Source organism: Typopeltis vanoorti, chromosome 17, assembly GCF_054136105.1.
Source record: "Typopeltis vanoorti isolate ZY-2024b chromosome 17, IOZ_Tvanoo_1.0, whole genome shotgun sequence".
Lineage (NCBI taxonomy): Eukaryota > Metazoa > Arthropoda > Arachnida > Uropygi > Thelyphonidae > Typopeltis > Typopeltis vanoorti.
This window is the reverse complement of record NC_143565.1, coordinates 52,234,450-52,258,993: the sequence shown is the minus strand read 5'-3', so window position 1 is coordinate 52,258,993 and position 24,544 is coordinate 52,234,450. Positions and strand designations below refer to the sequence as shown.

The window sequence follows — 24,544 nt, the reverse complement described above, 5'->3', positions numbered from 1 at the left end:
GTTTAATATTGTGATGGAGGTGGTGACAGAGGAGGTGAGAGAAGATGCACCTTGGACAATGTTGTATGCAGATGACATCTTGCTGTGTGTAGATTCAAGAGAAGAAGCGGAAACTAAACTGGAAAGATGGAGAAAAGTACTGGAAGAGAGAGGTATGAGACTGAGCAGAAGTAAGACAGAGTATATGTGTTGCGCAGTGGGCGGTGGCCACGAGACAGACCTGGAGCTGGAAGGAAATGTCATCAGGAAGGTGAGAGACTTTAGATACTTAGGTTCGACAGTGGAAGAAGATGGAGGAGGTGAGAAGGAAGTGGGATGCAGGATACAAGCAGGTTGGAGGAACTGGAGGGAGATGGCTGGAGTGTTATGTGATAAGAGGGTGCCGATCAATCTGAAAGGCAAAATTTATAGGACAGTAGTGAGGCCAGCTATGACATATGCTATAGAAACTGTGGCCCTGAGGAAAAATAACATTAGCAGGATGGAAGTAGCAGAGATGAGAATGCTTAGGTGGATGTGCGGTGTGACCAGAAAGGATCATCTGAGAAATGACTATGTGAGGGGAACAGTGAAAGTTACGAACTTAGGAGCGAAAATACAGGAGGCAAGGTTGAGATGGTTTGGTCATGTGATGAGGAGGGAGGACAAATATGTGGGAAGAAGGGTCATGCAGATGGATGTGCAAGGAAGGCGGAAGCGTGGGCGGCCAAAGAAGAGATGGAGGGAGCTGGTAGAAGAGGACTTGAAGATGAAGAACTTAGATGTGGTGACAGCCCAAGACAGGAAGGTGTGGAGGAGACTCATAATAAACAGTGACCCCACTTAAGTGGGAGAAGCTGCAGAAGAAGAAGAAGAAGTCACTTCAAAGAAGCAATTATTATTCTGTCGTTATTAAAACAACTTAAAAATTTATCTTCAAGAGGAATTGGAATCAGTACAATCAGATATCTCTCTATCAATATTTGAAGTCCTGAAAAGGACTGTTTTAATGATCATGGAAAGGAACACTTTTTATTTCATACTATTCAAAATTGAGCATGGTATGGGAAAAAAAATATGAAACAAAAAATGTGACTGCACAGCCACAAAGTTTTCAAAATAAAAAATTATGGGCAACTCCTCTTAAGTAATCAAGAGTTTTACGATTTTCATAATCACTAACGATGAGCTGAAGTCTTTTTGACGTATCTCGATAGTGTTTCTTACCAGGAGGAGGTTGAGTGAAAGCTATCTATATTGCTCTATTTTCCCCCTCATTGAAATGTTGCTCATCCTTCAGAAACTTCCATATTGTCGGATGAGAAGCATCAATTAGTTCGTGAATGCACGATGCCACCCTTTGCATGAGTTGTTTGTCTTTGGTAACCCTTCCAGAGCAGCATGGTAACAATTCCATAAGGCATGGGGTAAGCGAGGTGGACGATGAAGTGATCGAAGATCAGATTTGCCAATCCAGGTGTCTTCTACGTAGTGCAGAACAGAATGAGCTTCAGTAGGATAGTCATTATTTTCACATAACACTTCAAAAGCACGTAGAACATTTGTAGGTGGCACAAAAGCAATTGCCGATATCATGCACATTTTTATTGCAAATTCGGAATCAGCAGGAATCGCGTTATCATTTATAATGCCATGAATTGTGTACAGCTGCTCAAAAAGAGATGGAGTAGTTTTAAAAATGCCATCTGCATACCATGTTGTCGATTGCGACAATAACTGTAGATTTCGTTTAGTAGAAAATATCAGCAATATGTTGCAGCCATTGTTGCTGTCATGCAAAAGGTACTCTTCGTTTCCATGGTTGATTTTATATATAGGCAGAATAATTATATTACTTAACGAATTTGGATTTGGTGGTACCCGTCCTGCTTGATTTCAATACCTCTGTAAAGAAGAATAGACTTCTTTACAGAGGTATTGCTCAGCATTTGGTCAATGACGCCAGGAGATATTTTTGTGTATGCTTCCGTGATAATTCGATGAGTCCTATCGTTAGTTGTACGGGCTCAATCTTTAATCTCATTAAGTAGCTTCGCTTCTTCAACCCGTGCCATGTTACCAGCATGATTGTGTTGGTTAATTCGTTTGATAATGTTGTCGCCGGCTGTATGAATACACAATGCATTTTTTAAAACTGATGACATTTCCAAAAAATCTTTTCTTCGTTTTCTTTGTCTTTTATAAATCAATGACCATTATCACTCAATTTACACTTCATCTTCTCGTTTAAAATAAATTCCAGAGGCATCGTGCAATAATTGTAATTAATTTATAAATTGGTTCTTAAACTTCAAACTTTTAAACACTTACCAAAAGAAAAAAATGTTTAGGATCGGACTTCTGAGAACATGTGACGTAAAACTGTTTAATTTGAAATTTCCAAATTCAACAGTGAAACAGCAGCTTTTATACTCTGGGAACCAGTGGTTAAATTCAGCCGGGGCTCTCCGGGTTCCGGCCCTGGAACTTTTTTTATGCACTGGACCCAGAACATTTTTCTGTTTTGCCACTTTTTTCCCTTTATGGTAATTAAGCCTAATGTGAAACAGACAGCAATGACAGATTATTAAGAAGTGCATATGATTTGTGCACTCGCATGACGAAAGATAAAAGCAAGCCTCCAGTTGAGTTGAAATGCTAACTCTCTTCAACCGAATTCCATGCATGAAACTGCCACAACATTCACTATATATGTGTGTGTATATATATATATATATATATATATATATATATATATATATATTTCTTAGTTTTAACATGTTTACGAATTTTAACACGTTTAGTTGAATTTCATTGCTGCTTTGTGAACTCGCACACATCTAATTAATAACAATAGTTTTTAGTTAGATACAGTGTTTGCCATATGGTTTTGCTTGAGTTGAGAAATACATTACACAGACTGCTCGTACCTTATTCACTGACATAATAAAAGTAATTATTTTTCTTGCCTCTGTAATTTAAGATGCAACATAAGACGAAATATTTTACATAATAAAAAAGTTATTAACTGTGGCATATGTGTGATTCTACAGTTATGGATTTACATTAAATCAAGACTTGCTACACATGGTTATTAATATTTCAAAAAATACAGGCATTAAAGCATTTGAAAAAAGTATCAGAAATCTCAATAAAAAAATACTTAACCTTGTTAGAACGATCTAAGAAAAATACAACTAAATACAAACTAAAATAACAATAGGAATTGAATTATTATTATTATTCAGGCCTCCATGGAGTCAAAAGACTCATCACAGGAGGTCCCTCCTAGGAAACACAGTCTATCATACCACTCCTTAAACTCATTGACTGCTCTTTCACCACTCTATCAGGCAATTCATTCCACAGTTCAACCATCCTCCATGCAAAGAAACCACTCCTCATCCTCTTGCTCACGGCTTCCTTTCGTAACTTCCAGGAATTCCTATTGTTGGTGAGATATCACCAGTGCATGGTAACTAGTGAAGAAATATTTATTAGCAGTTTAAAGAATAGTACAATAAGTTGTCTAAGGAACATCCCATAATGAGTCTTGTAACTCTCCATAGAGGTTGAGAATAACAATAATAATTTTAGAATATTGAAGTAATAGTGGATGCGGGCATTAAAAATGAATGAAAAAGTTGAGTGGATTAAAATAACTATCATTGAATTGAAAATTTTCATGATTATAATAAATAAAGATTTTCAGTTTTCTTACAGTTCTGTCATATCACTGTCAGCAGTTAACCACCAGCGGACAGTGATATTAGTGTTACATAATCAAAACAACTACTGTTTTATATAACATCAGTTTCACTACAAATATACATCTGACTCCCATTATATCAAATGCTACTATAGTGAACTTATTCACTATAACAAACCATGAAAATGTTATGCACAGTTCATATCATTGACACTGTACTAAAGGAACTTCACTCTAGCAAACCTACATAACAATTATTTCTTTGAATCCTGTGAGTTTACTATAGATTCTGACTGTAGATCACATTTTATAGTGCATATTGAAAACTTTTTTTTTAGTATATAATGCCCAAAAAATGCCATTAATATGGAATTCATGGTAAAATCTTTGTCATAGAGTTATTGATTTCTTAAACAAGTCCCATAAAGTTCTCCATCACTGCTTGCTGCATTAAAATTACAGCAGATCATTTAAAATTATGCATAATCAAGAATTGCATTAGCTTAGATAGTGCTGATTTTTCTTTAATATTATATCTTTATTGAAAATCATAAGCAGCGAAACTTCTGTTACCAGATATTTTTTGCATATACCAAAGTTATAGTTTTGTTTCTGTTATTAGTTAACATCGTGCAAGAATAAGATGATTAGATTAGAACAGGTAAGTAGATAAGTTTTTGTTGTTGTTGTGGATATAAAGGTTATGTAATATAGCTATGTGGGTTGTTGGATAAATCCATGCAAAAATTAAGAAAGCATAATTTTTTTTGGGACAAACATTTTTTATTTTTTAACATAGTCTCCGTTGAGGTCTATACACTTAGACCAATGATGCTTGAGTGTTTTGATCCTGTCCATATAGTATGATTATGATTTGTCCAACTCTTCAAAATAGGCAGTTGTTTTGGCAATCATCTCATCATTTGATGAAAATCTCTTTCCTGCCAGCCATTTTTTCATGTTTGGAAACAGATGGTAGTCCGAGGGAACACCAAATGTGAAGAGTATGGGGGATGCGAAAAGACTTCGTAGCATAAATCGAACAATTTTCAGTCACATTTGCAGAAGAGTGAACGAGTGCATTGTCATGGTGAAAAAAAAATCTTATTTTTCACCAAGTGTGGTCGTTTTTCCTTTATTTCATTATTTAAATGATCCAGCAAAGATGCATAATACACTCCGGTAATTGTTTTGCCCTTTTCCATGAAGATAATGCCACGAGCATCCCAGAAGATGGTGGTCATAACCTTTCCTGCTGAAGGAACGGTTTTCGCTTTCTTTGGTGCAAATTCCCTGCTTGCAACTCATTGTTTTGACTGTACCTTGGTCTCAGGCTGGTAGTGATGAATCTATGTTTCGTCCACTATTATGAAATGATGCAAAAATTCCTCTGAATTCCATTGAAACAGCTTCAAGCTGTCCTTGCAACAGTTCACACGTTGACACTTTTGGCCCAGTGCGAGCAAACGCGGCACCCATCTTGTGGATAGTTTTCTCATATGTAAATATTCATGTAAAATATTATGTACGCAGTCATTTGAGATGCCCACAGCCTTAGCAGTTTCACGCACCTTCACTCTTTTATCATCCATCCCCATATCATGGATTTTTTCAATAATTTCTGGAGTAGTGACCTCAACAGGGCATCCAGAATGTTCATCGTCACTTGTGCTCATATGGCCACTTTGAAAGTTACTAAACCACTTATAAACCATTCTATTTGAAAGTGCAGACTCACCATAATGTTTATCAAGCTTAGCTTTGGTTTCCTGAGCCGTTTTGCCTTTCAAAAAGTAATGTTTAATCACTACATGAAATTCTTTCTCATCTATTTTTAACAAATCACAGTACTTGATCAATTCAAATGAACACCAAACACAGAGTAATAGATCTATCTGACTGAAACTTAGTGTGCAAACCTCCAACAGTTGCCAGCAACTAAAAATAATCTCGATACATACTGGTGGCATCATCTCTTAGCCTTTGCACGGACTTATCGAACAGCCCTTGTAATTTATTGTTAACCTGGATCATATAAAAACTGAGATAGTGAGTTACATGAAATCTAGCCTCCTACTGTCAGTACTCTGACATGAGTTTAATTTCCCCTTTGGGCTTGTATTAGGCTAAGTTCTGCCCTTTCATCTGGCACTGAGCTCTTCCACTTTTCTTGTCGCACTTTTAGTACCTGTCATATCAATATCATGACAGACATCACCACTGTCCTCGGCTCATCACTATTTTCAGAATTCTCTAATCCTGTCAGCTAAACTCTGCAACCCACATACCTTCAATTTATCCTCATAGGGAACATTCCACAGACCTTTCACGAGCTTAGTCACTCATCTCTTTAAGAAATTTGTGATAATCGATTTTTAATTGTAAGATTTATTTGCAACATGACTATTACTATATACCACTAAAAAATGTTATCTCTTGGCCAGCAGACTAAAACCTTACAAGTCCAGACCCCCCCATATTTGTGGACTGCCAAAAATCCATAAAGAGGATTTACCACTATGCCCAACTGTAGATGGTATAGACTTGCCCACCTACAACCCAACTAAACATTTAGCCAAAGTGCTTTCCTGTACTACTGGCAATACCTCATCACATATCAAAAACTCAGCCCATTTTAAGTCAAGTATACAAGACCTCACACTGACTTAATGGTCAGTTTCAATGTCTCTCTTGTTTATTCAGCCCCATTCTAAGACATTTTGGCACTTATCAAAGCAGAATTTCCTCCTGATATATATCTCACCCTTTTTCAGTTCACTATGAACTCAGGCTATTTTGTTTGGCAAGGAAAATTCTGCAAACAAATCGAGGGTACAGACAATCCCCCCCCCCACACTAACTTTACGAAAAGAGACATTCGAAAAGAATGCCCTAAATTCCTTTCCCCTTAAACCAACTATTTGGCTACGTTATGTGGACAATGTGTTTGGCCTATTTGAACAGCCAACATCCAAGGATCTAATTTACTACAGAAATAGAAAATAACAAACGTTTTCCATTCCTAAACACCCTAGTTACAAGACAACCAAATGGAATCCTGACTTTCGCGGTCTACAGAAAACTCGTGCACGCACACACAGGTATATACATCATCCATCAACGGTCAATTCCCCCCCCCCCCCCAACAATTTGGGACTATAAAAAATCTTAGTCCACTGGGCAAAATTAATTTGTTCAGATAATGGTGCATTCAACACAGAGCTCATCCACATAAAAAACACTTTTGTGGCCAATAGCTACACCTCCGTCCAAATACAAAGAATTTTAACACCACATGCACACACCATCCCCCCCCCCCAAACATAGATTACCACAAATCTATCATCATCATCCCCTATATATGTGGTATCTCAGAAAAGGTGGCCAAGATATTAAAAAAGTACAATCTTGTGACCACCTATAAACCACACAAAAAGCTAGCAGTCCTTATCCGCTCCCCTAAGACCAGCTATAACATCTGGATTTAACTGGAGTTTACCAGGTACCCTGCAGCTGCAACCTTTCTTATTATGGACAAACAGGCAGGACAGCCAACATCCATATAACAGAGCACAGAGATTACATCTGATTTCCATCGCCTCTCAGATTTGCAAACCATGCCTTGGATATCTGGCACAGAATCCGTTGGAAAAAAGTCACCTTACTCCACCAAAGTGAATTCAAGTTTGAGAGACTTTTCTGCTCCAACCTAAACAAATATGGTTGTAATGGACTCCCCTCATGTGGGGAAACCCTCATCCACAGGATTGGCATAATTGTAGGACTCTTGGTCTCCTGTATATCTCTCCAGTTTCTTTGTCTTTATTACTGAAGTGTGCCTGTGTGTACTTGTCTAATACAAGTGTATTTTTCCCTGATGGTGAAGATTTTACTCTGACAAATATAGGATATTAAGTAAATAAGTTTATTTATTAACCAATACATTGTTAATTTCCTTTAAAAATATGTGATGCTGAAGAATCAACATATAAGCCTAAATGCTAGAATATTTGCTATATAGGGAATGAATATATGTACAAAAAGAAATACCCAATACAAACTATAGGACATAACTTCTTCAAAGAAATAGGAAATTTATGTAATTTCAAAAATTAAAGAAACAAATAATTTGTGTTCTTTTATTCTCTTATTTTCAGAACTTATTTATCTAATATATATTATATTTCTGTTGTCAATATGAAGCTTGACTAAGTCATTTGGGGAATTCACTGAATAATGTATTACTTTTAAGTTTTTATACCCTTCAAGTTTTAAATACTCTTGTATTCACGTTCAAAAATATTAGACTATTATTACAAGTTAAATTCCATTTTAATAATTTTCAATGCAGTTCTTTCCTTCCTATTTATTACTTTTTTTTTTTCCTCTTTTCAAGCAAAATATATTACTCCTTCCGAAATGTATGCAGGTACCAAGAACTAGATACCCTTCACCTGTGGCCCTCAAGAGCTACCTTTTAATGTCAGTGAAACTGACTTTAAATGCCAAAAAGTCACTGCTAGAAACCCAGATATTAAACCTTTTGCCTGACCTTCCAAATTCAATAAAACCAACATATCACCCTATCTTGAGATGGTGACATGTCAGTTTTGCCTAAGGTTTCTAAATTTCTGACATTTTTTAATCTTTGGGAATGGGAAATGGCAATTCCTAGGAATACTCAAGAATTCCCAAACATTTTATTTTATTGATTTATTATTAACAGTTTCTCTAAAATAAGAAGTTATTTGTTTATTCTAGTGATAAAACACTATGCCAGCAAGGGTTGGTCGATTGGTAGAGTCTCCATTACTAATGGCTCATGCAAAAAAGTTAAGCAAGTCTGAGTGTGGTTAGTAGTTGGAAGGGGTTCAATTGTTCGATGCTGCTGGCACTCTGCTGAGGACCGGCCATTCTCACAGGGTTAACTTCGGCCTGTAAATTGACATATGTCAGACCTCTGTGCCCTCGGGGCATGTGGGGATATGACAATGATAAACCACTATAATAATGAATTGTATATTTTAGTATATAAGAAAAAAGTAAGATATAATTAGTATTAGATATTAAAAAAAAACACACTAAGTTTGATATTGTAAACAAAAATTATTATTATATTGGTACTGCATTCGGACAACATGCCTTCGATTAATACCAGAATACTTAGGAAGATCACAATTTATTTATTATTAAAATGTATTATTAAAATTTTCTTTGAAAATTTCCATTCCAGTTTTGCATACTGTATAATTTCATTTTTATGTCTTTGTTTAATTGCAAATACATCTGAAGGTAGGTGTGAAGACTTGAATAGATGAATGAAAAGATTAAACATGTAATAGAGGAAAAAGGCATTATGGAGGCAGCATGAGGATTACAAAGGAGGATGACTTAGTTGGTAAGGGTAGCAAAAGTGAAATATGAGCAGCAGTTAGCTAATGAAACCAAAAAAAAAATTCCCAGGGAGTTCATTGATTCAAGGATGACACTGATTGCAGAAGTAATATCTAAATGCATTCCAAAGTTCAAGGTAGGTGTGAAATGGATGAATGTAGAGATTAAGCATGCAGTACAGGGATAAAAGACATTATGGAGGCCACATAAGAGAAGTGGTAACAATCAATTTCATGAGGAATAAAAAGAACCGGCAAAGAAGGTGACTCGGTTGGCAAGGGTAGCAAATGTTCAACATGAGCAGCAGTTGCGCAAAAAAAAAAAATTCTTGTGAGTTCTTTCGATGTATAGCCAGCAAATAAAACATAATGATTATGGAAGGATGACATTGATTGCAGAAAATGGTATAAGAACGACTGCTGCAAATGATATAGTTGAGATATTTAATGAGCAGTTCATAAAGGTCTTTCATCCTTGTGAATGTGATATCACAGTGAGTTTGAGAACAGTGGATGAGGAGAAGGAGACTCTAACTGCAAGTGAGGAAGAGCCATATGGGGAATTAAGCAAACTCCATATTAATAAGGCTAAGCAACTTGATGATATATCACCACGTATTTTGAAGGCATGTGCCAGGGAGTTGACATCTGCCTTGGCATATTTTTTAATATGAGTCTTACATGGGGTCAAGTTCCAAAGGAGTGGAAGGAAGGAAATATTGTATTGCTTCATAAAAGAGGTGATAGAATTCAAGCATCAAATTATAGGTAAATCTGTGTGTCAGGTATAGTTAAAGTGTTGGAAAACTGGTGAGAACCAGGATCCAGAATTGGTTTGACAACAATGGTATTATCTTTGATGGACAACGCGGATTTGCTAAAGGGGGGGGGGTCATGTTTTTGTATTCTACTTATCACAATAAGATAATAGCAGCATTGGATGTGGGAGATGGATATGCAAAGGCTTTTGATAGATTACTACATGATAAGTTGATAGTCAAACTGGAGTGGATGGGATCAGCTATTAGACTAGTGCATTGGATTGGAGATTGGCTGTCTGATAGGTATCAACAAGTTGTATGTGGGGGGGGGGAGCAATATCCCAGAAGAGGAAAGTCACTAGTGGTGTATTTCAGGGGTCTGTTTAGGACCATTGCTGTTTAACCTGTATGTTAATGATATTGAGAAAGATTTGGATGGGAATATACAGCTGTTTGCAGGTAATGCAAAGTTGTGACAAACTATTAATAGAGCATAATAAATTTAGTTTAATCCTTTATCCAAGTGTAAGCTTATACCACTGCCTCCCACTGATGAGACCTCAATAAAGGTTGAAACCGGTCTGGGTAGTGGCCCTTCCCTTAATGCATAGCAGTATACATGTCCGCAAGAAGATGTGCTTGGCATTATGAGAGATACTGAGACAAGGAGTGATGAGAGCTTGGTCCACCTTTGCTCAGAATTGCCTGGTGTTGCACTACCTTACCTCAGTCCTGAAGATATTTTCAGGTGCAAACTTTGTTTGCTTACACTTGGATAAAGGATTAAACTAAATTTATTATAGTCTAACCAAGTGCAAAATAAACTTCAAATGTGAATAGAGCAGATGTTGTGGCCTTACAAGAAGACTTGAATAGACTGAGTGAATTGGCACAGGAGTGGAGATGTCAGTTCAGTGTTGCATAATGTAAAGTTTTAAAATTTGGAAAACAAAGATGGGATGTAGAATTTACTCTTGGTAGTGATATATTGTTGGAACTGATGGAAATAAGAGATCTTGAAGTGATGATGGATAAGGATCTGATTAGAGGATATATTGACAAAATTGTGAGCACAACACAATGAATTCTGGGAATGATGCAGAGGAACACTGACTTGTAGATGTAAGGAGATTCTGTAAATTAAAGATAACCAAGAAATTATATACTTGGCTTAATCCTTTATCAATGCATATGCAAACAAAGTTTGCACCTGAATTATTTTCAGGACTGGGCTAACTTGTGATAAAGGTGGTATGACTTCACATTCACTTGCCTTAGTATCCCATAATGCAAAACACATCTGTTTGCAGACATGTATAATGCTATGCATTATGGGAAGGCACTACCCAGACCGGTTTTCGACCTTTATTGAGGTCTCTTCAGTGGGAGCCATACCCAGAGGTAATACTAGGGTTGAAATAATGCAGAAGTCATATTTCCATTTGCCCCAGTACTGAAAATACTTCAAGTGCAACCTTTGTTTGCTTACACTTGGATAAAGGATTAAACCAAGTATATAATTTCTTGGTATCTTTAATTTATAGTATAACCAAGTGAAAAAACTTCCAACAACCTTTCTCTAAGGAGATTCTGGTTCCATTGAATAAAGGCTCTAATTAGGTCACATATGGACTACTGTGCACAAATTTGGTCACCTGGTTTTGAAAATGATGAAGAGATATTAGAGAAGGTCCAGAGGCGATTGACCAAAATAGTTTCTGATCTCTGGAATGTTGAATATGAAGAAAGGTTGAGGTGATGCAATTTGCAAAGTCTCATGGATAGGAGGAAGAGGGGTGATAATGATAGAGATTCACAAGTTAGTAAGGGGTTATTATAGGATTAACATTGAGGAGGTTTTCAAAAAAATGGTTGGAGATTGGGGGAGAACAAGAGGTTATCCCTGGAAGCTGTATATGGAGGGTGTGAGCAAGGAAGTGAGAAGCAGCTTTTTGCATGGATCATTGTGAGTGATTGGAATGCATTGCTTGAAAGTGTGGTGCCTGCAGAGAATTGGAATGTGTTTAAGGCATAGTGATGAGCTGTGTATATGACAAAAGGGACCTTCTAGATGAGTCTGTGATTCCATGGGATCTTAGATAATAATGATAATAATTCCTAATACTGTCATTCTTGAAGAAAGATAACATAGACCCCTAATAGAAACAATTTGGAAAAATCACTCGCGTGGTTGGGACACCAACTTAGACATCCACTTTTAGCTATGTTTAGTGCTCTTCTTTCTCTCTACAGTCTCATGGATAGGAGGAAGATGGGTGATCATGATAGAGATTTAATGTGGAGTTGTTTTTATAGGATTAACATTGAGGAGGTTTTTCATAAAATTGTGGAAAATGGGGGGGGGGGAACAAGAGGTCAACTAATGGATACAGAAACAGAAGTCCAAGAAAACAGTTTTGGCAATAGATAAGCAAACTTCTTTTTGAAGATGAGACTTGTGTACTGTCTTGAAATTCATCATTTGGCACGAAACAGAACAATTTGGCTTACTTTTATCTTCATGAGTTATGTGAATATTTCTATATATATTTCCCTCTTCATACATGAATAAACAATGATTATGATAATGATTGATGCAGTAAAGATAGGTAATGTTATATACTTGCTGAAAAATGCTGAGTTTGAGATTAACATAAAAGAAAATTAATACCAACATTTATTATTAAAATTTTCTTTGAAAATTCATTCCATTATCAATTTTTCATATCATATAATTTCATTTTTATTTTCCTTTATTGCTCAGTCAGAACATCCGATCTTTGTTTATTTACAAATAAATCTGGAATAGAATAACTTCTTTCATTCTGGGTTGTGTGTGTTATGTTCCATTGAGTCGTTTTCGACTCCTGGTGATTCTATGAACATACACTCTCCATTCAGATCTCCCCCTGGCCATGTCTTTCAGAATTTCCAAGTGCATTCCAGTTGCTTCTTTAACTCCATCCACCCATCTAATTTTTGGTCTTCCTCTTCTCCTGTTTCCATCAACTTTAGCAAGCATCATCATCTTCTCCAGCTGTCATTTGCTTGTTTGATCATTTGTCTGTTATGGAATTCGGTTGAAGAGAATTAGCATTTCAACTCAACAATTGTTGGTTGCCTTTGTCTTTGGGTCGTGTGATCTTTTGTCAATACCGCACCAATCATATGCACATCTTCATAGCTGCTCTCTCGTATAAAAAAATTTAACTTGTATGTATTGTAATAATTAAAAAAAAAAAAAAGTTGAATAATTTATAAGCATATAAAAGGATATTACCTGTAAATCATTGACGTGCCAGCAAAATTTTCAGATGTGCCACCTCTGGCACGCGTGCCATAGGTTTGCCATGTAGCTGTGATCCAAATTCGCTGACATGAGCTGTTAAAATTTTAACTGCCTCTTACCCCAGGGCTTTGAGCAGCTCAATAGGTATTCCATCCCATCCTGGTTCTTTCTTACTGGATAGCTGTTGCAGTGCCCACGTCACTTCACTCTCCAGTGGTACTGACTCCTGTGTATAATCCTGCTCTTCAAATTTCTCAGGAATTTTGGGGTCCTTTCTGTAAATGGCTTCTGCATACTCTTTTCATCTTTCTTTGATGTCTGTAGCTTTTTTTAGATATCCTTTGTGTTTACTTTTCAGTATTGTCACCTTGGCACTAAACTTCCCTGTCAGTTCCCTGATCTTTTTGAAAAGATCTCTTGTTTTTACTTTCTTGTTTTGGTCTTCTATATGTTGGCATTCCAGGTTAAAGTATTTTTCCTTGTCTCTGCTGGCTTGTCGTTGAAACTCTGCATACAAATGCTGTACTTCCTGCAAATGTCCTGTGGCCTTCATTTTCCTCCTTTCCTGAGTAATTTTGATGGCATCTTCTGACAACCATTTAAAATTCTAAATTCTTCTTCTTAAACTGTTGGAAATTCTTCTTTGCTTCTGTTTTAATTATCTTTAATCTCTTCCCATAGTTCATCTGGTTTACTTTCACACAAATTGTGAGTGTGTTGAATCTGTTCTGTATACTAATATTGTATTCAGCTGGTATGTTTCCAAGATCATATCTGATCGACATTTGTGTTGTTTTTAGTTTCTGTAATTTCACATGTATCGTAGCCACTAATAATTCATGGTCTATTCCACAGTCTGTACCTGGAAAAGTCTTGACAGACTGATTGCTCTTCTCCATCTTCTTTATCCAAGTATATAGTCAATTTGATTTCTGTATTGTCCATCAGGGGATATCCATGTGTGTACAATCTTCGTTTATGCTGCTTTACAGCAGCACAAAGAAGATTTCTTTGTTTGTTTGCAACAAACAAAGAATTCTCTGCCCAAAACTCAACTAGTCTCTTCCCTGCAGTGTTACGAATACCTAAGCCAAAATGACCTGTTATTCCCTGTTCCTCGGTTTCTCCCACTTTTGCATTCCAATCTCCGATAAGTAGCCATAAATCTCGCTTTGGTCTTACATCTATCACTTTTAACTTGCTATAAAATTCTTCTATGTCTTCTTCTGGTGCTTCTGTAGTGGGTGCATAAACCTGTATGATGCTCATATTCATTGGATGTCCACTGACTCTGGGAGAAATGATTCTGTCACTCACTGGATTATAACCTAATACACATAATCAGTATAATTTGTTGGATTGAAGTGATTTTGATGGCAAAATTAATCTATCTCTCTCTATGTTTTTTTTCCCTTAAATCTGCTTCTGATTCTTCACAATTTTCCATTTCTTTGTTCATATTATTTTCTGTTTCAAATATCTGCTGAAGCACACTTTTCTTTGAAAATTCATTCCATTATTACTTTCACAGATTGTTTAATTTCATCTTTATTGGCATACACGAAAATCATCAGTAACTCTTTTAAATAATAAATGAGAGTAAGACTTTATCTCTACATGTTGTTTATTTTTTTAACATTATATATTAGAACACAGAAACTAAGTAAATAATTAATTTATTAACTTATTGCTGATATTTCGCTGGTGTTATAACCAGCATCTTCAGAGCACAAAAACACAGTTTGTCACAATACGCAAGACTATAACAACATGGTGTAATCAATGGACTGGTTAAACAAAATTGTAGCAGCAACACAAAGACTAGAGTCCTGATTTTTGGCGTCCTCTATCTGAAAAAAAAAAAAATAAACCTAGTTTTTTTCTTAAGATGACTGTCTCCCAGATCTTAGGCAAGTTAATACAGCCATATTTGTTGAGATTTGGAGTGTGTTTCAGGGCTTCTGTCGCCTCTAAGAACAATCTCTCTGACTTGTAAGAGCTTCTGTGTAGTACTTTTGTGTTTTTCCAGTTGATCCTGTGTGCAGGGGTATCGAGAGCATGGTCTGCTAGGCCCGACTTGCCATAGTGATAATTCCGGACGTATCTTTTGTGTTCACTGATGCGGATGTTCACAGTTCTTCCTATTTGACCATAGTAGGCTTGATTACACGAGCAGGGTACTTGGTAGACTCCTGGATGTGATAAAGGGGGAATGCTGTCCTTGGATGAGCTGATAAGGGTTGCTAATTTGCTACATGGTCTGAATGTAGTGCGTAGTTTATGTTTATTAAGAATTCTTGAAATCTTATCGGATGTACTTTTAATTTATGGGATGGTGACTGTTTGTTGTAGTTCTCTGTGGTGGATGGTGGGAGGGGGTTTCTTAGGAACGTTTAGTATTTTGCTTATCTTATGTGGATTATAGCCATTGGCCAAGAAGGTGTGGCGTAAGTGAGCCAGTTCAGCAGCAAGAGCATTGTCATTGAAACACGCTAACCCATAGAGCGAGAGCAATCTGTTCCCATGACAATGCTCTTGCTGCTGAACTGGCTCACTTATGCCACACCTTCTTGGCCAATGGCTATAATCCACATAAGATAAACAAAATACTAAACGCTCCTAAGAAACCCCTCCCACCATCCACAACAGAGAACTACAACAAAACAGTCACCATCCCATACATTAAAGGCACATCCGATAAGATTTCAAGAATTCTTAATAAACATAAACTATGCACTACATTCAGACCATGTAGCATTAGCAACCCTTATCCACTCACCCAAGGACAGCATCCCCCTTTATCACATCCAAGAATCTACCAAGTACCCTGCTCATGTAATCAAGCCTACTACGGTCAAACAGGAAGAACTATGAACATCCGCATCAGCGAACACAAAAAAATACGTCCGGAATTATCACTAGCAAGTCAGGCCTAGCAGACCATGCTCTCGATACCCCTGCACACAGGATCAACTGGAAAAACACAAACGTACTACACAGAAGCTCTTACAAATCGGAGAGATTGTTCTTAGAGGTGACAGAAGCTCTGAAACACACTCCAAATCTCAACAAATATGGCTGTATTAACTTGCCTAAGATCTGGAAGACAGTCATCTTAAGAAAAAAACTAGGTTTTTTTTTTTTTTTTTCAGATAGAGGACGCCAAAAATCAGGACTCTAGTCTTTTTGTTGCTGCTACAATTTTGTTTAACTAGTCCGTTGATTACACCATGTTGTTATAGTCTCGCGTATTGTGACAAACTGTGTTTTTGTGCTCTGAAGATGCTGGTTATAACACCAGCAAAATATCAGCAATAAGTTAATAAATTAATTATTTACTTAGTTTCTGTGTTCTAATATATACCGTTAAAAAATAAACAACATGTTCGACGAACACATAAGTCTGTCCACACGTTTATCTCTACATGTACAAAGTTGCTGTGTAGTTTCTTTCAAACTTCTTATTCAAAACAGAATTTTGTTTTTCAAATTATGAAAGAAGGAATCTAAACATTTTTACATCTGTTAGTAGAATTGTGCCATAACTGCTTAATGCTTCAACCACAAGTCTTATAAGTTAACGTATTTTGAGCAATTTTTGAGTACTCATCCTTTCATAAATAGGAATGCTTTCTTTAAAAAATCTGTCAATCATACTTTACAACATGTTTTGCAGTCCAAAATGACTTGTAACTCTATTTTTTCACTCTTTATCATTTCATTTTGCAATTTAACTAATTTAACATTTTTTTTAATACTGGGTATTGAAGAGGAATATTTTGTAAAGCATATTGTACATTATCAAAATCTAACTTGCCTTGTTTCTTCATCATTGTATTGAAACCATCATTGTTGTTGAAACTTTCACTTTTATTACTGCCACTGCTGTTGCCATCTTTCAAGTTTTTGACATGAAACACTTATCACAGTGAGATGAAGTGCATAACTGTAACATAAGTATTAAATCACTGGCAATAATTTTCTAAAATTTTCTTTTTTTTCATAAATGCAGTGATATCACTGGTAGTTAGAGTTACATCTGTTTTCAAACAGATGAACAATCAAGTCTGCTCTTTGATAATGATGCTTTGCACTACAATGTTTTGGAACACATTTGATTTCTCATTGTTAGGTTTTTTATTGCTTTTATTTTTTGCGTTTATTGTTTCACTACAATAAAAATGAAATTAGTATTTATTCAAGTTATAAGTAATTATTATATATATTTCATATTACTATATATTATATAGTAATATTTACTTATTAGTATTATAATATTACACTTCTAACACAGTAAGATCCCATTTACCGCTACCCCGATTATCGTATTCTTCTTATAACGCTGATTCGCTATAATGTGTTTTTTTTTCCAAACCTTAAAAAAGGGCTAAATATTCCATGATTCAATATAACGTGATTCTACTCGAAGCCTAAGAAAAGCGCTAAATTTATGCTGATTCAATTTATCGCTGTATTTCCCTTGATTCTTATATAATACGATTATTCCCAAACTAATCAGTAAAAGATGACGATTCGTTGTAGCACTGTAATTTCCCTAAACCCTAAATCTATATTTGTCGTGTGTTTGTTTTCCCAGTACATTGTGTAGTTGTTCCTTGGCAGTGAAACAGTATCCATGCTATCAATATGATTTGGAATGCTGCATTAAACATTATTTATGTGCTGTAATCATCAATATTATTGACCAAGGAAATCAGCAAAAATTCAATTTGTTCACTAAAAATTAATCATTACTATCATATTTTAAATTACATATTCAAAATGAGTGGGTGTAAAGATGATAAAACAAAATTGATATGAAAAAGCATTTCGCTTGACGTGAAAATGCAAGTGCTGAGGTGATTAGAAGAAGGTGAAAGCCAAGTTGACATTGGAGCTGCTTTAAATTTGTCTACTTCTACTATATGAACAATTTTAAAAAACAAGGGCAAAATTAAGTGTTCAGCAACCCCAACTGAATGCAACATGCCATTAAGTCAGGCAATAATCATGGAAAAGACCAGAAGTATTTTTAATCATATTCAAAAACAAAGAGAGGATATAAGCAAAAACTTTGCAGCTAGCAGAGGTTGGTTTGATAAATTTAAAAAAAGAAGCAACAAATGACACTAGATGACTTTGTCACTACAAAATCAAGAATTTCAGAAAAGCCAGAACCTTCGACAGCACAAAAATAAACTTTGTACTTCTGTACGTATGTATATGTTATGTATATTTTGCAAGTTAATATAAAAATAACTTAAAATCAAAGTAAAACTTGTTTATTCTTGGTCACGTGTTCACCTATCCCTATTTACTATGTATTAAAATTACCCCGTTTAACGCTGTTTTGTCTTCTAGTTTTGTTAGCGCTTTGTCTTCTAGGAATGCATCCTGAGTGTTAATCATGGTATTACCATATTGTAATAAATATAATTATTAAATAATTATTAGTAATTATTAATAATTAAATACTTATAATTATTTTACTAACCTTTATTTCATACTGCATATGTGTGGCATAACATGAAGGGAGACTAGGATTACAGTGAACTTCTGGTAATACCCAAATATTTTATTTCATATCCAGCATGAATGGGGAATTTCAAATCATAAAAGATTATAAAAAAATTTCAAATTTCCTGAGAAATATTTCTGCTATTTCCTGCAATTGGGAATTTTAAAATTACAAATTCCTCCAGTAATTCTCAAGAAGGAATTCTTGAGAAGAAACCTTAGTTTCACTAATGCCAAAAAGCCAATACGAGAAGCCAAACATCGCTGGGTACTGGAAATCCAATCTTGCTTTCAGAAACCAGTGCAACAAAAATATCACCTACTGCAGGGGGGGGGGGAATTACCCACAAAGCTAGTAGAAACACTGACCACACTCTGAATACTCAATTACACAAAATTAAAGGGAAGACAACTGTAAGTCAGAGAGACTATGTTGGAATCTATATCATCTATGAAAGACTCGCCTAACCTCAACAACCTTGGCTGCATTAATTTCACAAATATCTTAGAGACATTTTTTCTGAAACCACATCTAGCTTGACTTCTTTGAATTAATTTTTTTTTTTTTCTTCTAATTCAGCTCTCTGATTCCTAAGTTAAAATTGGTTTAAACACTTTTTTGAATACTGCTAGTTTAGTTTTTTTGACTAATTTCTATTGTATTCAACATAAATAAGTGAGAAATTTGTCAGAACACTAATTTCGGTACTAATTTAACTGACTCCCCCACAATGTCAGGCTTGCTTATTCTATTCCATATTTAATTTGCCATCTTCATAATCTGAAAATTGTGCCCCACAGCCCCAAAACATTAAATACATTCCTAAGCCACCTGAACAAACAACACAAACTTATCTAATTCACATTTGGAATCGAAAACGACAACTCTCTTCTTTTTCTAGACACATTCATGACCGTCTTGCCTGAGGCTGCTTCTCTTTCACTATCTACCACAAACCTACACATACAGGCCAATACATACATACATAAAAATTCATAACACCATCCAACACAAAAACTAGGAGTCATCAGCACCCTCAAACACAGAGCATTAACCCTTTGCCCCAATGAACAAGCTCTGAACCAAGAATTTGAAATCATTAACCAAACATTTGTAAAAAATGGCTACAATAAAAAAACAGTTCACAAGAACTCCATAAAAATGCCATTAAAAGCAAAAAAGATTACGAGAATGCCATAGCCATACCCTACGTTAGGGACATTTCAGAAAATATAGATGGAGCACTACTTAAATACCACATCAAGACAACCTTTAAACCCCCCAGCAAAACTAAGAAATTTACTTAGCTCCTTCTCTTCCATATCTTGCCCACATAGGGGTTTACAAAATTCAATGTACCTGTAACCTACCTTATATAGGGGAAACAGGATGCACCATCCCAATCAGAAAAGATAAACAGAAGCGCAACATTAAATACCTCTACTATAGTAAAACAGGTCTATCAGACCACGTACTCCAAACATGCCAGAGAATTGACTGGAAAGGCACTAAGTCCTTACACTGCACTAAAACTGTGAAAGAAAATTCAGAGAAGCTTGTGAAATGCTAAAACATCATCCAAATCTGAACAAAAATGATGGATTAATTATTCCAAGAATGTGGAAGACCTATCTTCAACCCATATCTCGATACGAAAGATCTGTAGAAAAATGTTTAATGTAGTTCCGTTTTTTCTCACCAGTGGTCAGGCTAGGATAAATGATTAACAAACATTTAGATTTATTTTACTTTTGTATAGTGCAATGGCATGTAGCTTGTATGTTGTACATATGTATGTTTCCTGATGATGATGATCTCAATACAGCGGTAGAAACGTCGATTGTTACTTGCTTAATGTTAAGTATAGTAATTATTCTAACACATGTGTTGTGTCTTCATAAATTCTTCACTATGAATGCTGACCACTATGTAACCTTAAAAGAAAGAATTGTGAGAATGTATAGTGCAATGGCATGTAGCTTGTATTTTGTACATATGTATGTTTCCTGATGATGATTTCAATACAGCGGTAGAAACGTTGATTGTTACTTGCTTAATGTTAAGTATAGTAATTATTCTAACACTTGTGTTGTGTCTCCATAAATTCTTCAATATGAATGCTGACCACTGTGTAACCTTAAAAGAAAGAATTGTGAGAATGCAGTTGAAGTTTTCCATGTTGCTGCCTGTTTCCATAGTTTTTAGTCTTTGTTGTTAATTTGCATGCCATATTTATTACAGCTGTTGTTCATTTTAAAGAGTCATGGAGACTTGCACATTAGGAGTACAACTTCATTTGCATAAATCTACGAGCTAAGTTGGATGTCTCAGATTCTGATATTAGTTTCGATGTCACTTTTTTTCATATTGTGATCCTTGTCTTTCATCAGATATTACATAACACTTGTACTTCCTTCAATTCTTACTGCTGACTTACAACTTAAATATAGGCAACATACTGCTTTGTATAATGTTCCATGTTCCCCATAAAACTGTAGTATTCTGAAGAACTTTTCTCTTGGCCCCATGTCATATAGTTTTTTCCAGATCTATAAAACATAATTGCATATCCTTGTTATCTTACCGATTTACAACTATTTTTCATAACATGAAAATCTGATCCTTCACCTCATCTTCATCAGATTGCTGATATGTACCCTCATGGGATTCACAGGATATTATGATAGTATTATATCAAGAATTTACATTATTACTAATTTCTTGTTAGTTATTTTCTTCCAAATTCTTCTCTGTCAGGACTCCAATATTGTCAAATCTTGTTTCATTCTCCCAAAGTACTTCTAACTGCATCATTCCTACATCTGATCCTGACAGCTTTTAACCCAGCTTATTCTTTTGAATTTCTCTTCCATAATTTTCATAGATTTTTCTCAAATATTCTTACATAAATCTTACGTGGGACAATAAGAATTCTTCAGTAATTTAAAGGGGAACTATGACAGCTGTCCTTCAGTCAGTTGGGATTTGATCTTCTCCCAGGCCTTATGTAGTGTAGCTACTGTCAAACTCTTATACTTCAATATATGAGCATTTCTGTTAGAATATATTCTTCTCTAGCTACCTTCTCCCATTTCAGGCTTGTGATAACTTTTCCCCTCATGTATTGTTATGCATTCTTGATTGCATTCCTCTTGATTTTCTGTCATTGTTCTGTCCTTGCTTGCTTCATTTAATAGTGTTTCATGCTAACTACTTCAGATATCCAGAATATATTTAGCTTCAGTGTTCATGTCATCTTTATCATCTCAGATTCCTTTAATTGCAGCCTTTCCTCCATTTCTAATAGCTTTTAGAACATTTCCACTTTCCTAATATTCATATTCAATATTCTTTCCCAAGTTTTCCCATGACTTTTGTTTAGCTACTTTTACACATAGATAGCTTAACTACATTTTTTCTAGCAAGTAAGTCAGCAGATTACTTACTAGGAACTTTCAATATCCTTTTTACTTTTCCAGAACTATCTCTTTAACTCCTTCCAATTTACTATGTTGCTTTGATTTTCCTATCCATGCAGACAACTTCACCATAAGCCTCCCTAGATGAATAAATCATCATTACAAAAGTATTGAGAAATTTCTTTTTGAATTTCGCAAAATTTTCTAACTATGAAGAATTATTTATATTTTTTTATACCAATGTACATTTATTTATTTTATTCTAGGACAAAGAGTATTGGATGTTAGAATGTCAATTAATGCAGGCTAAACATGCAAAGGTAATTAAACATTAATAAGGGCTGTGTTTTCCTTATTTGTTTCTATTTAACTAATAGCAATTGTTTTTAAAATGTATATAACTCATTGGGAAATACAAATTTAAGATTTCACAGATATTACTCAAGTCATTTCTGTTTTTAGTGGACACTCATCAGAGATGCAGTTAGGATGTTGATGGTAAATATAAAAACTGTATATTTGATTCTTTATAGTTTGTTCTACTACCAGTCCTGAAATATACTCATGGAAAATAGCTTCTGCATATTTTCTACCACTGTTCTTTCACTACTTGTTTCATTTAATGATTTATAAAATGCTGGCCTGATGGGCCGAGTGGTTAGCGTATCCATTCTCCATCCAAAAGGCTGCGGGTTTGAATCCCACTGTGGGCATGGATGTTTGTTTGTGAACATAGTAGTGGTAGTGGTCGGCTTTAGATGGTGTAGATGATGAAGGTAGTTGCCGCTGGTGGAGTGAGAGAGTTGGAGAGTAGGTACCCTCCCTCGATGAGTCTTTGGACTCTCTGGAGGCATTATGTAATAATAATATTATTATTATTAAATAATTACTCCAGATAATCAGAATATACTTCAGTTGTTAGTCTAGCCTTTTCACCTGCTATTCCTTCTACAGTACTCTTTCCTTTAGAACAATTCACTGCCTTTATTTCTTTGCTTTAGCCATTTTTCACACATAGCTTCTTACAGTTTGCTGTGACGGTCCAATTTTTCCAATTCTTTCTTCCACCTTGAAAACAATGTAGAAGAAAGAATATACCACATTATTTTTAGGCTCATTCACTTTTTCCCAATAATATTTCTGCATTTTGTCTTCAGTTAACCTCTGTAAGCTGTTCCAATTTGTTGCTTTTTTTAAAACAACATATATCTATATATATATATTCGTATGCAGATTTACTCGTTTAACAACATGTTTATTAATTTAATTTAAATGACTTAAACACCGAGAATAATAAAGAATAAGGTTTAATGAGGACACTACTAGTTTCATTGGTAATTCAACTTCTTCAGGTGTCAAAGTACAAAGAATTATTCAAAATAATCTGACAGAAACATTACATATTAACAACAACAAATCCACTAAAAACTGTAGTACAGTTTAAATTGGAGTGTGCACTACAGTTCGAGCTGTATGTTTATGTGTGCATGTGATATTGCGAGAGCGCCAGCGCTGGACAGCAGATGTGAATCTGGTAAACTATTGCTAAGGCTGCTATTCATGTGGGTTGAATCGAGTAATTTCTTTTGACTCAAGAATACGTCTTTCAAGTTCATCATAACATTTGTGAATATTAGAAGTTAGAGTCCAGTCTATTTGATGTTGGCTGCCTTCATCAGAGTTTATAGAGGGCGAGAGCGCTGGCTTGGATTCTGTTATAGGATATATCTCTTTTGTGCTCTTCAACATGGAGAAGGATAGATTTATCAGTCTGTGCGTAGTAAGGTGTTTTCCACAATTACAAATAATCTTGTATACTCCTGGGAACTGAAGATGGTGATGTTTTTCTTTAGGTTGACTAAGGATAGAACGGAGTTTAAGTAAAGTAGAGAAACATATTTTGATGTTGAACTTTTTTAAAATTTTAGCCAGTTTGGGGGAGAGGGAACTAATGAAAGGCAATCTTTAGGAAGCCAACACATACAAATAGATACCTTCATATCCTCTCGCCACTCTACCCCCACAAAAATTTGGCATTATTTCCACTCTTGCACATTGGGCCAGATCCTTATTGTCAGATGATGTAGAACTTCATAATGAACTTAATTTCTTCAAAAGGACCATTCTTGTTTTACTTCAAAAAGTATTGAGAAACTACTTTTTCACCGTCGTCAACAAACTATTGAATATTCTACTACTCCAGAGCTTACAACTTGTTGCCTTTCATTAATTCTCTCTCCCTCAAACTGGCTAAAATTTTAAAAAAGTTCAACATCAAAACATGTTTCTGTACTTTACCTAAATTCAGCAGCAACCTCCCTCAGCAGTCGGCATGTGTCTTCGACAGTTCCTCTGTTGATTTTCAGTTTGAGAAATCGGTTATTTATGTATTTATCATTAAATATTTCATAGGGGGCGATGTTTTGTGCAACATCTTCCCTACACGCACAACCAAAAATCCTGGTGAAGAATCCCA

At 35.4% G+C, this 24,544-nt stretch overlaps 1 protein-coding gene across 1 annotated transcript in view; it reads left to right on the top strand.

Annotated features, from left to right (window-relative positions):
• Nucleotides 1-24,544, top strand: part of LOC150097388 (protein phosphatase 1 regulatory subunit 21-like) — a 505,584-nt gene that overhangs the window by 406,309 nt on the left and 74,731 nt on the right. The window contains exons 17-18 of the mRNA XM_090407251.1: nucleotides 4,311-4,349; nucleotides 22,335-22,388. Coding sequence (XP_090263377.1) covers nucleotides 4,311-4,349; nucleotides 22,335-22,388 — 93 coding nt within the window. The remainder of the gene's footprint in view (nucleotides 1-4,310; nucleotides 4,350-22,334; nucleotides 22,389-24,544) is intronic.